This window comes from Pongo pygmaeus, chromosome 13 (assembly GCF_028885625.2).
Source record: "Pongo pygmaeus isolate AG05252 chromosome 13, NHGRI_mPonPyg2-v2.0_pri, whole genome shotgun sequence".
In the NCBI taxonomy this organism is placed as follows: Eukaryota; Metazoa; Chordata; class Mammalia; order Primates; family Hominidae; genus Pongo; species Pongo pygmaeus.
Window position 1 is genome coordinate 77,932,275 of NC_072386.2, and position 16,360 is coordinate 77,948,634.

Consider the following 16,360-nt stretch of genomic DNA (forward strand, 5'->3'; position numbering starts at 1 on the left):
CACAGGCCATCTTCCTGAGATAAGTGATTCTTCAGATGCTGAGCTGCTCCTCAGGTGGAAGCCTGAGGTCCTCAGGTTGTCTGAGTGGTCAGTAAGGGTCTTCTATGTGGTCTAAGAACTGCTCTGGGTCCATAAATGCTGTAAAGACCGGAAAGGGGCTCGGAAGGGGTGCTTTGTGGCGAGAGAAGCTGGCTTTGAGGCTGGTCACCACCGTGGGCCCAGCCATTCTGAGAGCTGGCCACCCTGATTGCAGTGAAATGTTGGTGTCTCTATTTAACCTGGACATGTCCTGAAAATAATAGAGCAGCTTTTATTCCCAAAATCCACACACTGATTTTTTTTTAAGCAATAAACTTTAAAAAATATTATAAATTACACATAACATAAAAACCAACAGCTCAACTGTTTTTAGGCATGCAGTTCTGTGGCATTGTGTTCATGTCATTGTGCAATTCACACTGAGAATTTCATGTATTTTCTTACAGGAAGTCGTTCAGCTACCTTTAGAGTTTGTGAAACAGCTTTGTTTAAAGATACAATCTGAAAGACCAGGTAAGGGTGTTTAACTTACAAATATTGTTTGTAATTTAAAATATTCCATTTGAAAAGTGTTTGAAATGATTACCCATGTTAGGTATATGCAGTTTTCAGTAATCCTTTTTTTTTTTTTTTTGAGATGGAGTCTCACTCTGTCACCCAGGCAGGAGTGCAGTGGTGCGATCTCAGCTCACTGCAAGCTCCACTTCCCAGGTTCACACCATTCTTCTGCCTCAGCCTCCCGAGTAGCTGGGACTACAGGCGCCTACCACCATGCTCGGCTAATTTTTTGTATTTTTAATAGAGATGGGGTTTCACCGTGTTAGCCAGGATGGTCTTGATCTCCTGACCTCATGATCTGCCCACCTCGGCCTCCCAAAGTGCTGGGATTATAGGCGTGAGCCACTGCGACCAGCCAGTTTTCAGTAATTCTTCTGCCAGAAACTTCATTATCAGGGATAGAAATCCTGGGAGCTCATGGATACAATTCTCTGTATCAGAAAACCACAGCACTGCACAGAATATGTGATGAAGAACCAGTAAAGGCAGGTGCGGTGGCTCTTGCCTGTAATCCCAGCACTTTGGGAGGCTGAGGCAGGCAGGTCACCTGAGGTCAGGAGTTCGAGGCCAGCCTGACCAACATGGTGAAACACCTTCTCTACTAAAACAAACAAACAAAATATATATATATGTACAAAAATTAGCTGGGCGTAGTGGTGGGCACCTGTAATCCCAGCTACTCGGGAAGTTGAGGCAGGAGAATCTCTGGAACCCAGGAGGCAGAGATTTCAGTTAGCTGAGATCACGCCACTGTACTCCAACCCCAGGTGACAGAGTGAGACTCCGTCTCAAACAAACAAACAAACAAAAAAGAACGAATTAATACCACAGAAAACAACATGAGGGAGGAGCTGGAGGTGGAGGGTCTGGGGCAGACCTAGGAACAGGAAGGGTTCCCAGAGGCCTGGGAGAGGCAAAAGGAAACCGAGGTGAGCTTCAGGAGGGAGGGCCTGGCCCAGGAGGGTCTGCAGCCCTGGGAGCTGCCCCCAACTGGAGTCTAGGCTAGGTCTGTGTCCTTCTGAGGAACAGGGAATCCAGGGGCCTTCTGTGGCATCACCTTCCCCATCCTCATGCTGTCCTTCCCCAATCCCCTCCCATCCCTTCGCCTCTCCCTTTCTCCTCCATCCCCACCCACTCCCTTTTCTGCACTTGCTGGTGGCCTTATGACAGGAATCAGGTCAAAGCTTTTTTTTCAGTCAGTGATCAAAGAGATAAATTTCATGAGTTGAGGGTGGAAATGCCTCTGCCCGGAGCACAGCCAGGCAATGAGGGTGTGGAATTGGCCAGTATAAAATTTTTTCCTGATTTGATTTGGAAAATGAAGGCAAACCATTCTCTGGGTCTGCAGTCTCTGGCTGGGGCAGGGAGGAATGGGCTTCACACTGCAGGAAAGGCTGGGGAGGCAGGAACGCCACAGGACAGTGGCTAGGCTCCAGTTCTTCCTCTCGGTGAATGCAGTCTGAGCCCGGCTCCAGGGTGCTGTCTGCAACTGCTCTGCTGCTCAGCCTGCCATTTCATAACAACCGTGGGAGGTTTATCACGCCACAGTGATAAGAACCAGACTTGGAGTAAGGCTCATTATGTTAAAGGAGGAAAGCCTGTCTCTGGGGTGCCTGGAGCCCAGGCTTGTTTGGTTCTGTCCACACCACGGGTTCCAGCAGATCTGGTGCTGGGGAAATATTGGTGCACTGGGGACCGGGAAGGGCCTAGATGTGAGAGAAGGTAGAGCCTGAAGCCCCTGCCTCTTCAAGTTCCTGGGCTAAGGGTGGGTGTTGTGGAATTAGGGGACCATCCACAAGACCACCCTCAGGATTGATAATACGCTAGAAGGACCAACATAACTCACTGTTTTACTCATGGTTATGATTTATTGCAGGAAAAGGATAAAGATGGGACCAGCCAAGGGGAGAGGTGCAGGGGTGGGGTCCGGGAGAGACCTGGCATGAGCTTCAGGGTCCTCTCCTCAGGGGTGGTGTGGGCAGTATTCACTCTCCCATATGGAGTGTGCCCACCAGGAAGCTCACCAGGCATTGTTGTCCAGAGTTTTCACTAGGGCTCAGGCACGTCGACATGGCTGACCATCGGTGTGGCTGACTGCAGTCTCCAGCCTCTCCAGAGTTTGAGCCGATACCATAAGGCCTGAAGCTACCCCCTACATAAACCAAGTTTTTTTTTGTTTTTGTTTTTGGGGTTTTTTTGAGATGGAGTCTCGCTCCTTCGCTAGGTGGGAGTGCAGTGGTGCACGATCTGGGCTCACTGCAACCCCCTCTGCCTCTCTGGTTCAAGCGATTCTCCTGCCTATGCCTCCTGAGTAGCTGGGGTTACAGGTGCATGCCACCACGCCCAGCTAATTTTTTGTATTTTTAGTAGAGACGGGGTTTCACCATGTTGGCCAAGATGGTCTTGATCTCTTGACCTCACGATCTGCCCACTTTGGCCTCCCAAAGTGCTGGGATTCCAGGTGTGAGCCACCGTGCCCGCCTTTTTTTTTTTTTTTTTTTTTTTTGAGACAGTCTTGCTCTGTTGCCCAGGCTGGAGTGCAGTAGCACGATCTTGGCTCACCACAACCTCCATCTCTAGGGTTCAAGCAATTCTCCTGCTTCAGCCTCCCGAGTAGCTGGGACTATAGGCACGTGCCACCATGCCCGGCTAATTTTTGTATTTTTAGTAGAGACGGGGTTTCACTATGTTGGCCAGGCTAGTCTCGAACTCCTGACCTCATGATCCACCTGCCTCGGCCCCCAAAGTGCTGGGATAACAGGTGTGAGCCACCTTGCCTGACCTAAACCACGTTGTTACTGTGTGTGTCCCACAATCCCCGGGGAAACATGAGGTTTTCATCAGGTACAGAGATGCCCCCTGGAACCAGGGACAAGGCGGGGCCTGTTTTGGGCAGGGATCATCTCATCTCTCTCACTGACCTTGCTCTGTGTGACCCTTGCTCTGTTTTCCAGAGTCTCGCTGTGACAAGGACCTGGATACTCTCAGTGGTTACGCTATGTGCCTTCCTAATTTAACCAGACTCCAAACCTACCGCTTTGCAGAGCACCGGCCGATTCTGTGTGTAGAGATTAAGGTGACCTGTCGAGGGGCAGATGGTGTGGGTAAAGGGGAGAGGTCAGTCCTGGGTAGTAAGTCCGAGAGTCACATGCCTTGGGTTCCAGTTCCCACTGAAGTGAGTGGTAGGCACCCTTGGCTCCTGGAAACTCCACTTGTTTCTCTCCTTCCACAGCCCCCGCCTGCGTTCTGGCTCCTGCCATGGCTCCCAGATCCCAGGTTGAGGCTCATTCCTGGTAGCTCATGATAGAAGACCCCACCCACTCTGCATGCCTGGGCTAAAACAAGCCCTGGTTGAGGGTCACCAGAGGGAAGCATGTTGGGTCCCCCGACTCGTTTTCATCAGAGGGCACAGCTTGCCAGGGTCCCCTGGGTTCTTCCTCTGTGCCCCTCCCTGCTGGCCATGCCTGCTTGGTGCTTGGCTGCTGTTTGCTGTGCTGCAGGAGCCCCATCTGCAGGTTGCCCTGTAGACTGGGGAGCTCTCTATCCTGCTCAGGACGGATTTTCCTGGAGGCACAAAGGCCAGTGTGACCCTCAGAGGCACTGGTGTGTCATGGCCAGGAGTCTTGAATTTCTCTAGTGCCAGGCAGTGGGGGCTGGATGGGCCAGGGGTCCCTTTGCTTCAGCTCTCTGCTTCCTATGTCGGGGGTGGCTGTCAGGGTCCCTCAGGAAGCTGCCTCACACATCCTGGCCTTTGTTCCCCTTCTCCAACTCTAAGGCAGCAATTTCTGGGTCACACTCCTGGCCTGAGCTCATGCCTCCTGATCCTCCTCACTTGTGGGTGGATATTCTGCTTCCCCAGCCACCATCTCCAGTGCCCAAGGCTCAGCACAGGCCTGTGTGTCGTGTATGCTCAGAGGCTGCAGCTTTTAGAGGGCATTGGGGCTTCCTTGACCTTCTGGGAGCCTAGCAACTATCAGATGGGCCCCTGTCGGGCCATGTGCTAGTGTCAGCGGGAACAATGGTTCTGCTACTTGGAGCTGGGAGCACTGGGTCCATCTCTACTCCTAGAGTCTTGCAGTCACATTCTTGAATGAAAGCACGAAGCTACTGTGTGTTGTGCTTGTGTTGAGCTAGTGTAGAGGCACCACTGATGCTCCTCAGTGAGAGTTCCAGCCGTGGGTCCTCTAGCAGAGATGTTTGTGTGATCTGATGCAGGAAGTGTTGTTCCCACTGGGAGGTGCAAATGAAAACAGCTTCTGGGGCCATTTATGCCTAATTATCTTGCTGCACTCATTATCTTGTAGTCAGTGATGTCTATTTAGAGGTATGTGATTTCTTCCTAAATATTTTTCCTCCTTATTTGTTTATTTTACAGCCAAAATGTGGGTTTATTCCTTTCTCGAGTGATGTCACGCATGAGATGAAGCATAAGGTCTGTCGATACTGCATGCACCAGCACCTCAAGGTGAGAACCAATGCCCAGCTGTGGGCTACTCTAGCTGCACGCTGGGGATCTGGGCTGAGGCATGGACACAAACAGTTTTCAGAAGAGTAAAAGAAAATATGGATATTTTTAGTTGACATTTTATTTCACAAAGTGATTCATGTTCACCTTTTTTATTTTTTAAATTTAGAGACAGGGTCTCTGTCACCCTGTCAGGCTGGAGTGCAGTGATGCAATCATACTCACTGCAGCCTCCACCTCCTGGACTCAAGCAGTCCACCTGCCTTGGCTTCCCAAAGTGCTGGCGTGAGCCACTGTGCCCGGCCTGTGTTCACCAGATTCACTCTTTTAAATATATAATTCAGTTTTAGTCTCTTCACAAGGTTGTACAATCACCACTTCTATCTAGTTGCTGACATTTTTATCACTTCAAAGCAAGGTGTCTTCCTCTTTCTATGAATATGGTATATTACATTGATTTTCACATGTTGGACCAACCTTGCATTTCTGGGATAAATCCCAGTTGCTCATGGTGTATAATACTTTTATATGCTGCTGAATTCAGTTTGCTAGTTTTTTGTTGAGGGTTTTTGAATCATAAGGGATGTTGGTGTATAGTTTTCTAGTGATGTCTGGCTTTGGTACTAGTGTAATAACTGGCTTCATGGAATGAGTTAGGAATTATTTTCTTTTCACTTTCCAGTTTTTTGAAAGAGTTTCAGTATTGGTATTGATTCTTCTTGAAATGTTTGGTAGAATTCACTAGTGAAGGCATTTGGTCCTGGGATTTTCTTTGTTAGAAGATTTTTGATTACTGATTCAGTCTCTTGTTACCAATCTGTTGAGATTCTCTATTTCCTGAGTGGGTTTTTTTGGTAGTTGTGTGTTACTAGGAATTTGTCCATTTTCATCTAATTTGATGGCATACAGGTCAGTAGTAGTGTCCCCTTCTTTCATATCTGACTTTAGTAATTTGGTTTCTGTCTCTTTTTCCTTGGTCTAGCCAAAGGATTGTGTCATATTTGTTGATCTTTTCAAAGAAACAACTTTTGGTTTTATTCAGTTTTCTGCTCCACTCTTCCCCATTTTCTATTTCATTTGTCTTCACTTTAATCTTTACTGTTTCCTTCCCTGTGCTTGGATTGGGCTTAATGTGTTATTCTTTTTCTAATTTTATTTTTTTATTTTTTTTGAGGTGGAGTCTCGCTCTGTCACCCAGGCTGGAGTGCAGTGAGTAGCTGGGACTATAGGCGCCCGCCATCATGTCCGGCTAATTTTTTGTATTTTTAGTAGAGATGGGGTTTCACCGTGTTAGCCAGGATGGTTTCAATCTCCTGACCTCGTGATCCACCCGCCTTGGCCTCCCAAAGTGCTGGGATTACAGGCGTGAGCCACCGTGCCCGGCCTCTAGCTTTTTATTGTAGAAAGTTAGGTTATTCATTTAAGATTATTCTTCTAATAAATCTTTAAGTAACTGCTTTCTCTTCATCCCATACATTTTGGTATGTTGTGTTTTCATTTTATCTTAATTCATTCTCTGATTTGTCTTTTGCTTTCTTCTTTGACCAACTGATAATTAGGAGTGTTTACTTTTTACATATTTGTGAGTCAAATTTTCTTTTGTTACTGATTTCTAGTTTCATTCCACTGTATTTGGAGAACATTGTTTGCATGATTTCACTCTTAAAATGTATTGAGACTTGTTTTGTGGTTTAACATAAGGTTCTTCCTCAAGACTGTTCCATGTTTGCTTGGGCAGAATGTGTAACCTGCTGTTGCTGAGTGGATTTTCTATAGATGTGTTCGGTCTAGTTGGTTCATAGTGTTGTTCAAGCCTTCATTCTTGTTGACTTTCTGTCTCGTTGCTCTGAGTGTTAATTTAACATAATGACCTAAACAGTCTAGTTCAGGTTAATACCAACTCCATTTCAATCATAGACAAAGTTTTGCTCCTCTAAAGCTTTGCTCCCTCCCCCAACCTTTGTGCTGTTATTGGGATACAAATTAGATGTTTCTACATCATATTCTGGGTGATACAGATTTGTAATTATTACTTTATGCAGTTGTCTCTTAAATTATATAGAGGAACAAGAATTACAAAATATGTTTATACCTTCTTTTATATTTGCCTATGTAGTTACCTTTACTGATACTCTTTATTTCTTCCTGTGGATTTGAGTTACTATCTAGTATCCTTTATTTCTGCCAAAGGACTCCCTTTAGTAATTCTTGTAGGGTAGGTTTTCTAGCAACAAATTCTTTTAGTTATGGTTTATTTGGCAATGTCTTAATTTCTCCTTCATTTTCAAAGGATGGTCTTGGTAGATACAGAATTCTTGGATGGCAATCTTTCTTTTAGCACTGAGGATATGTCATGATCCTGCCTCCTCCTGGCCTCCATGGTTTCTAATGAGGAATCAGCTGTTAATCTTAGGGAAGGTGCTTTGTATGGGATGAGCCACTTCTCTCTTTTTGCTTTTTAAGATTCTCTCTTTGTCTTTGTCCTGTGACAGTTTGATTATGGTGTGTCTAGGTGTAGATCTCTTGGTCTTTATCCTAAAATTCAACGATTTTCTCTTCTGCCTACTCAAGTCTGTTCTTGAGTCCCTCTAGTTACTTTTGCATTTTAGTTACTGTACTTTTCAACTAAAGAATTTCTTTCTTTCTTTTTTTTCTTTTTAGACAGGGTCTTGCTCTGTCACCCAGAGTGGACTGCAGTGGCGTGAACATGACTCACTGCAGCCTTGACCCCCTGAACTCAAGCCATCTTCCTGCTTCAGCCCCCACCAAGTAGCTGGGACTACAGGCGCACCCCACCATGCCCAGCTAGTTTTTGAATTTTTTGTAGGACAGGGTTTTACCATGTTGCCCAGGCTGGTCTCGAACGCCTCAGCTTGGGCACTCCGCCTACCTCAGCCTCCCAAAATGCTGGGATTACAGGTGTGAGCCACCATGCCCGGCCAGAATTTCTTTTTGGTTCCTTTTTATAATTTCTACCTCTCTGTTGATATTCTCTATTTGTTGAGACATTATTCTCCTTGTTCCTTTTAGTTCTTTGTCCCTAGTTTCCTTTAGCTCTAAGCATATTTAAAATAGTTGATTGAAGTCTTTGTCTAGTAAGTCCAGTGTCTGGGCTTCCTCAGGGCAGTCTAGTGATTGCTTTTTTTCTTGTATATGGGCAATACTTTCTTGTTTCTTTGCATGTTTTGTGATGATAGGTTGAAAGTGGGCATTTGAAATAATATAATGTGGCCCCTCTGGAATTAGATTCTACTCCCTCTCCAGGACTTTTTATTGCTGCTTCTTGTAGTCGTTACTGTTTGTTTAGGGACTTTTCTGCACTAATTTTGTGAAGTCTGTATTCTTTGTCATATGTGGCCAGTAAAGTCTGCTCAGTTAGCTTAGTGGGCAGCTAGTGGGTCAATAGACATTTTCTTAAATGGCAGGCATTCCAGAATGAATAAGTCTCCTAGTCTTTGCTGAGGGGCTCTGTTTGTGTGTTGGGGCCCACTCAATACTGACTAGGATGGTTGATAACTTTGCCTTAGCCTTCACTTCCATGGAGCCTCAGATCAGCTCAGGTGAGAGCTTAGGGCCTTCTCAGGTCTTTTCTGAGTCTTTCCATGACTTTCTAGATTCCTAGGTGTACGTTGGAGCTTTCAGAGTCTCTGTGTACATCTTGTTACTCAGCTTTTTCTTTTTAGCTTTGGTTATCCTATTTGCCCTTTTATTCACCTTCCAAGGAAACCATGAAGTTAAACAATTGCCTTTAAATGTTTTTGACAAATACCCATGGGGAAAAGGCCTCCTGCACGGGTGAATTCTGAGCCAGGTCAGTGAAGACAGCCTTGCAAGTGTGATTTTTCTGGGAACCCAGAGACAAGTCAAATAAGTGATTGTCAGAGAACGAGGCTTTGGAGATGTCCTGCCCTCATCTGCGTCTTCTGTGGCTACTGGGCAGCTGGTTTTCACTGTGATTGCGGCTGTTCGTTTTCAAGGTTCCGAACCTTGGAGCTAGAGATACAGGGATGGGAATAGGGCATTTAAAGTGCCAACAAGCTCACTGATCTTGCTTAGATTTAGCTGTTTTTCTTGAATAAATGCTTCCTGGATTGTTGCAAGTCTATGGTCAATTTCCAGAGTTCAAAACTTTTTGATTCTGACTTTTTTTTTTAACCAGTTTTCTGATTGCCTTTACAGAGGAGAGAATTTCTGGAGGTCATTGCTCCACTATTTCACCAACATCACCCCTTCTTTTCTTTGTGGTGTGATTACTATCTAAGCTCTTAGGGGAAAGACGGTATGTGAGCCATGCCCCTTGGGATGCGATTTTCATGGTCACCATTCACTTTCAACATATGTGACAGATGTTTAAGAAATACATTTTGCTATAAAGCACTACCTGCTCATATAACTGGTAACATATGACATGGCATGAATTGGATTACCTGCCTTCCCAGGTAACTCATATTTCAGATATATTTGCATATCTTTCCAGACTTCTTCCTGTGCCCACAAAAATATGCATGTAATTCAGGTGGAAATGAAGTGATCTCCGTCCACATGTTCTAATGTTTATATGCCTGTACGTGCACACACACACCCTTACAAAGCAAAAATGGGATCATGCCATATGTACTTTGTCTAATTGCTTTTTTCACTTAATCCTTGAGGATTGTTTGTGATATATTCTTTGGGCTTTTTCAGTGCATATTTGGATATATGCATGGATATTTGCACATAAGCTTTTTTTTTTTTTTTAAGCAAAATTGACATTACACTATATCCATTGTTCTGCCAGTTGCTTTTTTCCTTGAACAAATTTTGGTGACTTTTAACTCTGCCTCTTTGTGGCAGTGGCTGCATATCATTTATGCATTTCTTCATTCAATAAATTGTTTGCTGTGTGCTGGCCCCACTAGTGGATGAGCTGTGATTTATTTAGTCATTTCCCTACTGATGAGTGTCTCTCTTGGTTTCAGGGTTTGCTATTAGCAGTAAGGCCGCAGTGGACATTCTTGTCTCTGTACCTTTTTGCCCTGTGCTAGTTCTTCTAGGTTCCTTGTAGATTTGCTGAGTCAGGGGACATAAACATTTTAAAGTTTGGTGGATACCAGCAAGTTGCCTTTCAAAATGTTATGCCAACTTATCTTCCCACTGGCAACATGAAATTTCTTGTTAAGGACACCTTCCCTGTTACTGGATATTATAACTTCTAAAGGTTTGTTACTCTCATTACCAAAATTTAGCCATGTAATTTGGAGGTGTTTGCCACTTTCTTCCCTGCTGCTGTGAAGGGCTGGCCTGGGGGCCATGCCACATCATGTCTCACAGATGGGGCCAAGGTTTCCTTGAATGGAAGTCAAGTGGCTCCCTCCCCCACTTAGTGATGTGCACCTGCAAAGGTGGTGGCACCTTTTCCGGGGCAAGGCTGCAGCTCGTCTTCATTGTCTTCATCACTGATGCTGTTCTATGTGTTCAGTTGGCACAGTGCAGTCACCACCGCCAGTCACCTCATGCCTTCCTGTTGGTGTTTTCACAGGTAGCAACTGGGAAGTGGAAGCAGATCAGCAAATACTGTCCCCTTGATCTCTACTCAGGGTAAGAGAACACTTCTCCTTTGCCCCCTTGTGTCACGTTCCCTGGAGACGGGTGGGGCGAGGGCCAGTGCCTGGTGGGGGGTATTTCGTGAGGTAGGAAGGCAGGGAGGGCCCTGTTCTGTCTTCAGGGCTCTCTTTTGCCATCAGTGCTGTAGACACTTGGGGCTTTGTGCTCCGTGCCTTGTCTCTGTGCTCACAGTTTGACGTGCTTGCTCACTTTTGGTTGTTTCCTCATCTGAATTGTGACCAGATTTGTCTTCTACTTATGTCAGAAATCAACTGGTGCTCAGCCTTGACCCCCATCCTTCTGGGCCCTCATAGTCTGGTTGTTTGTGCCTTTGATCTCTCCCTCCTCTGTGGATATTAAAAAGTCTGCTGTTGCAGTGGCCATTTCTGCCCCGGCAAGGTCTGCTTGCAGCCTCTGATCAGGTGCTTGGGCTCCGCTCCCCACCTTGGCGCTGCCTCCACGCTCCCCGGCCTTCCGAGCTTTGCTGTGCATCCTGCACACTACTCTCCTGGGGCAGCCCAGAGTCTGATCCTGGCCGGAGCCTTTGTGGTCAGGAAGGCGGTAGTGGCTGGGAGCTGGGGAGGGTCAGTCCGCAGTGGGGCCTGGGGGCCCAGTGAGCAGGCCTTGGGGCCAAAGGGGCAGCAGAGGGAGCTGGCAGGGCTGAGGGTGGGAGCAGGTGGAGGGAGGCGGGACCTGGGACTCATGGCAGTGCCCTGCCCCAACTCAGGCACCCCCCCTCACACCCCCAGGAGAGAGTCCTTGGCCACAGAGCAATGTAGATTTGTGAGCCTTTGCTGTCCTTTTTGATCAGCACAGCTCCTCTTTCCAATCTCCTTTCCCTCCCTGGGACCCCTGTTACTGCAGAGCTGTTCTGGTGAGTCCGGTTTTTCTCACTCCACTGTGTGAGTTTCTTTCCTCTTTCCTCCCCTGCTGCCCTCCAGCCATTCATTTCGTGCCTCTGCCTTTGTCAGTGCTCAGCACTGCCTCTGAGTGCGTGCCTGGTCATCATGTCAGTGCTTTTGGTTAGATGCTCTTGCAAACTTCCGGGAACAAAGATCGAACACAGAGTTGTCTTTGGAAGTTAAAAAGTTCACAAACATTGGGAATGCTCGTTCAGAAGGTGGCACCAACACCGCTCGCTCCATGGCTTCAGTGAGGCTGGCGGTGCCCTCACCTGTGGGTCCCATGTGGATTTCCCTGTGCACCTAAAGGCTGTGAATTGTGAAGCATTCAGTAATAAAGATTCATTGTTGAAAATTTATTAACGTGTCAGAACATAAGTAGGGAACCCTCCCTGGAATGTTGCAGAATGCAGGCTTTTGGGAGTCAGCTAGAGTGCGTGGATACTGGACGCCTTTCTGAATGTGTGCTTGTGGACTGTCCCTACTGGCAGGGTCAGGCTCGCGTGCTTGCATGGGCAGCTTGGCCTCCAGAGGTTCCCTCTGGGGTCAAGGGTGGGGTGGGGGAGGAGGGGTGGGGGAGGAGGCCATCCTTGCAGCTCCTCGCTTGGAGGGCGAGGGCTCCCTGGGGCTCTAGCCTCTCCTTGGCTCCCGGCACTCCCTTCGTGGCCCGTCAGAGGTCTCCTGCTGCCCCTGAGCCTTTGGAAGTTGCGGCAGGAGGAACAAGGGAGGCATAGCAGCCCTTAACCCCTCTCGGGTTGGGCTGTGATGCAGCTGGTGGGGTTCCCACTCCCGTGCCTCAGTTGGGTCCCTCACATCTCCTGAAAGTCCGGGGTCAGGGCCAACCCCCACATCTCTGGTGAGTGCGTGTCAGGCTGTGGAGCTGCGTCTGTGACCCTCCGGGGAGGGAGCCCATGGTGGGGCTGTAGAGAGGGGAGAGTGTCACTGTTTGGACCTAGTTGGACTCTGGGTTTCCCAGCGGCCCCTGGGAGTACCCAGCATGTCCTCTGAGCCACAAGCAGGTGTGTGTGCAGGGACAGGTCAGTTCCAGCTGCTTTCAAAGCATGTTAACACTTTTTCCCGTTTAGAAACAAACAGAGAATGCACTTTGCCTTGAAGAGTTTGCTGCAGGAGGCACAGAACAACTTGAAGATATTTAAGGTAAGAGCTGCTTTGATTCTACGGTGGTTTCAGAGTGGGGCTGGCAAAGGTTCAAGTGACCTCACAGATGAGAGTGTTGGGCTGGGCTGCACGTCATGTGTGTCTGACATCCCCTTTGGGGTCCTCATGCCCCGACTGGTTCATTCATCACCTTGGACCTTCCAGTTCCAGACCTGTCTTTCCCTGACCTTTTTCTGAGCATGATTCCAAAAGCAGAGCATCTGAGTGACCCTGGGTTGTCCATGACCCTGGGGTGCTCGACCAAAGCCCACCAGTTGGTGGGTGGGCCTTGGTCTCCCCTGATAAGCAGATGGGTGAACTGTGGGTGAGGATGGCTCTGGCACTATCTGGGCTGGTGTCACCTGGCCTGCTGCTGGCAGTGGTGTCCAAGGGAGAGGAGGTGGGGATGGGGCCAGGCAGCGTTGGGGCATCTGTGGAGGAGAGGCTGTTGGGGAGAGAGGGGATGAGATGTAGGGCAGGGCAGGCCTGGGTGGCAGTCAGGGTGCCGGGTCCCTGTTGGACATGTATCCTCTGGGGTCCCCCTTGTCATCACCTAAGTCCCAGTTGTAGCCTCATGATCACACATAAGTGACACCTGAGGACAGAGTCCTGGGCTCCCTGCAGGAGCGGACAGCCATCGCAGGTGGATCCTTCAGAGGAGGCAGGGTTGTTGAGTGTGGGCCTCTCAGCTTCCTATGTGCCGTGGTCTGGACGAGGTGACTGGTGAACTGGAAGCCGTGGCCCCTCTCCTCGCTGCTGCACGTGGCTGGCGTCCTGCTGCTCGGCTGGCTGCCTCTCAGCAGTGGCCAGATGGGGCCTGCTCTTGACCTGCCTCCCCAGGTCTTGGTTAGAAACCCATGGTGCTGGCTGCTGGGCAGTGAATTGGCTTCATTCCCTGTCTGCCTCTACCTTCCCAAATCCAGGAAAGGAAGACGTATTTCACAGGCAGTTTTTATTTCATATTTATATAATTTATTTTTATAAACTTGATATTTAAGCCCTGAAGATACATTCTGTTTCATCAGGGATTTGTTTGAAACCTGTCATAAGGCTGGCATGTTATCCCAGGTGGACCCTTTTCTGACCCCATCTGGCCTGCACCTAATGTCTCTGGAACTCTGGCTGTCTGCTGCTTCTGTTAAAATCAGCATGGAAAAGTCCTGAGGATTAGGATTGTTTCGAAAGAGCTGAAAAGGGATGGATTAAGAGAAGGGATGCAGAATGATTTTAAGATAACAAGGCACCGCCAAGGCATGTTACCTACTGTGTGTTCCATCAGCTCTCCCGCTGATCTGGTCCGGTTCAGTATTGAAAGCCAATAAGGCAGAAAACCCTGAAAGCTCTGAAGTTCCAGGTGTGGGCCAGGTGCAGTGGCTCACACCTGTAATCCCAGCACTTTGGGAGGCTGAGGTAGATGGATTGCTTGAGGCCAGAAGTTCAAGACCAGCCTGGGCAATGTAGCAAAACCCTGTCTCTACAAAAAAATAAAAAAATTAGCTGGGTGTGGTGGTGTGCACCTGTGTTCTCAGCTACTTGGGAGCCTGAGGTGGAAGGATTGCTTGAGCCTGGGAGTTGAAGTCTGTAGTGAGCTTTGATTGCTCCACTGCACTCTAGCCTGGGCAACAGGGTGAGACCTTGTCTCAAAAACATTAAAATTTTTTTAAAAAAAGAAATAAATAAGGTTTAAAGAGTTGCTACTTCCTGGGGTTGGCCGCTGTCAGGGGCCTTTCCCCTGGGCACCACCCAGACCCCCATGAGTCATGGTGTTGACTCCCCCTGGGCATGGCAGCAGATGTCCCTGCCTGTGCCCTGGGAATGTGTGAATCTGAATGTTGATGTTGTAAGGAGTTTCTTTGCTGGGCTTGATTTAAGAAGGCAGAACGGTCTTGAGCATGGACCATACTGGTGATGCCAGCAGCTTCTCCCACCATCTGGCTCAGCTGTACCACCCAGCACTGGGGTCACCCTGGGCGTGGCCTGAACCCCAGGACACACTCATTTGTGGTGCTGGTGCTGACTGCCGTCCTCATGTTTGTCTGCTCAGGGCCAGAGCCAAGGCCCTCAGGTTCTTGAGTAACTGGGCTGGTGGCTTTGGGAGTTTGTCACTTGTGGTGAGCATTTGCTCTTGGCTTCTGAATGTACTGTGGATCATTGTCTGGGGGCGTTGGTCAGGCCAGGGCACTGCTCTTCAGTTTTTGAAACTTTCCTTCCTTTTCATGTCTTGAGGTCTGGTGCTTGGTTGATAGCACGGCTCATGAGGGTGGATTTCCCCGGAGGAGCCGGAGTATGCAGCGGCCCCAGATTGGGTCGACAGCATCAGGGCCCTTGGCTTTCACCCGCTGCCTGGAATGCTGGTGGTGGGGACTGAGTTCTTTTCCTACAATCTTGGTGGTTTGACATTTCCCTCTTTCTTTTCCCTGCCTGAAGAATGGTGAGCTGATTTACGGCTGCAAAGATGCCCGGAGCCCCGTGGCTGACTGGAGCGAGCTTGCACACCACCTGAAGCCGTTCTTCTTCCCTTCCAATGGCCTGGCCAGTGGACCCCACTGCACAAGGGCTGTGATCAGGGAGCTGGTGCACGTGATCACGCGGGTGCTGCTGAGTGGCTCGGACAAGGGCCGGGCAGGCACCCTGAGTTTGGGGCTCGGGCCTCAGGGCCCGCGAGTCTGCGAAGCCAGCCCTTTCAGTAGGAGCCTTCGCTGCCAAGGTAGGGCCCAGCCTTCCCCAGGTAGGCGGTGGGGGCCACAGGGACCTTGGGACTCTGCAGTCCCCATGGGTGGCCAGGCGGTCAGCAAAGCCTCCTGGGGGATCTGGGGGATGCCACCTGGTTACGCCCGGGCTCCCAGCACGGGGCCTCGCCACCTCTTACCCCCAGATGCAGACTCCCTTTCTTGCCTTTTATCTGCATCTGTAAATTGCAGGACACATTTGGGCTATAGGATTTTCCCCCAGAATATCATCCATATGTTGTGGTCCTCTCTGGTTTGTTAAATGTTTTCAACCATGTTATCTATCCTGTTGGATCCTCATTGCAACCCTGGGGACAGGTTTTCCTTGGCTTGTACCTTAGACGGGGAGAATTGAGGCACAGAAATCCTGCAGGGCTGGGTCCTACCACAATGGGGTATCTTCACAAGTCTGGGGTGAAGACACAGACCCATGGGGCCTTTGGACTGCGGGACGCCTTCCTTGCAGACAGGAGCCGGGCCTGGCCGCTGCCACGTGTCCTGACATCTCATGAGCTGACGCTGCCCATGATTCTTGGCAGCCCATAGAGACCCCATGGTCTCTGGGAGCCTGAGATGGTTTGAAGACAGCAGTCCTGCTTGTGTGCAACCAGAAACCAACCCATACCCTAAGCCCTGCCTTATTATCTGTGCCAATTTTTTCTTTTGTTTTTTTCAAGACAGGATCTTACTCTATTACCCAGGCCAGAGTGCAGTTGTGTGATCTCGGCTCACTGCAACCTCCGCCTCCTAGGTTCAGGCGATTTTCCTGCCTCAGCCTCCCAAGTACAGGTGCGCACCGTCACACCTAATTTTTGTATTTTTAGTAAAGACAGGGTTTCGCCATATTGGCCAGGCTGGTCTCGAACTCCTGACCTCAAGCGATCCACCTGCCTTGGACTCCCAAAGTGCTAGGATTACAGGCA

At 48.8% G+C, this 16,360-nt stretch overlaps 1 protein-coding gene across 1 annotated transcript in view; it reads left to right on the forward strand.

Annotated features, from left to right (window-relative positions):
* IPPK (inositol-pentakisphosphate 2-kinase) overlaps nucleotides 1-16,360 on the forward strand; it is a 61,798-nt gene that overhangs the window by 17,236 nt on the left and 28,202 nt on the right. The window contains exons 4-9 of the mRNA XM_054502638.2: nucleotides 486-552; nucleotides 3,552-3,673; nucleotides 4,973-5,062; nucleotides 10,584-10,642; nucleotides 12,636-12,708; nucleotides 15,136-15,415. Coding sequence (XP_054358613.1) covers nucleotides 486-552; nucleotides 3,552-3,673; nucleotides 4,973-5,062; nucleotides 10,584-10,642; nucleotides 12,636-12,708; nucleotides 15,136-15,415 — 691 coding nt within the window. The remainder of the gene's footprint in view (nucleotides 1-485; nucleotides 553-3,551; nucleotides 3,674-4,972; nucleotides 5,063-10,583; nucleotides 10,643-12,635; nucleotides 12,709-15,135; nucleotides 15,416-16,360) is intronic.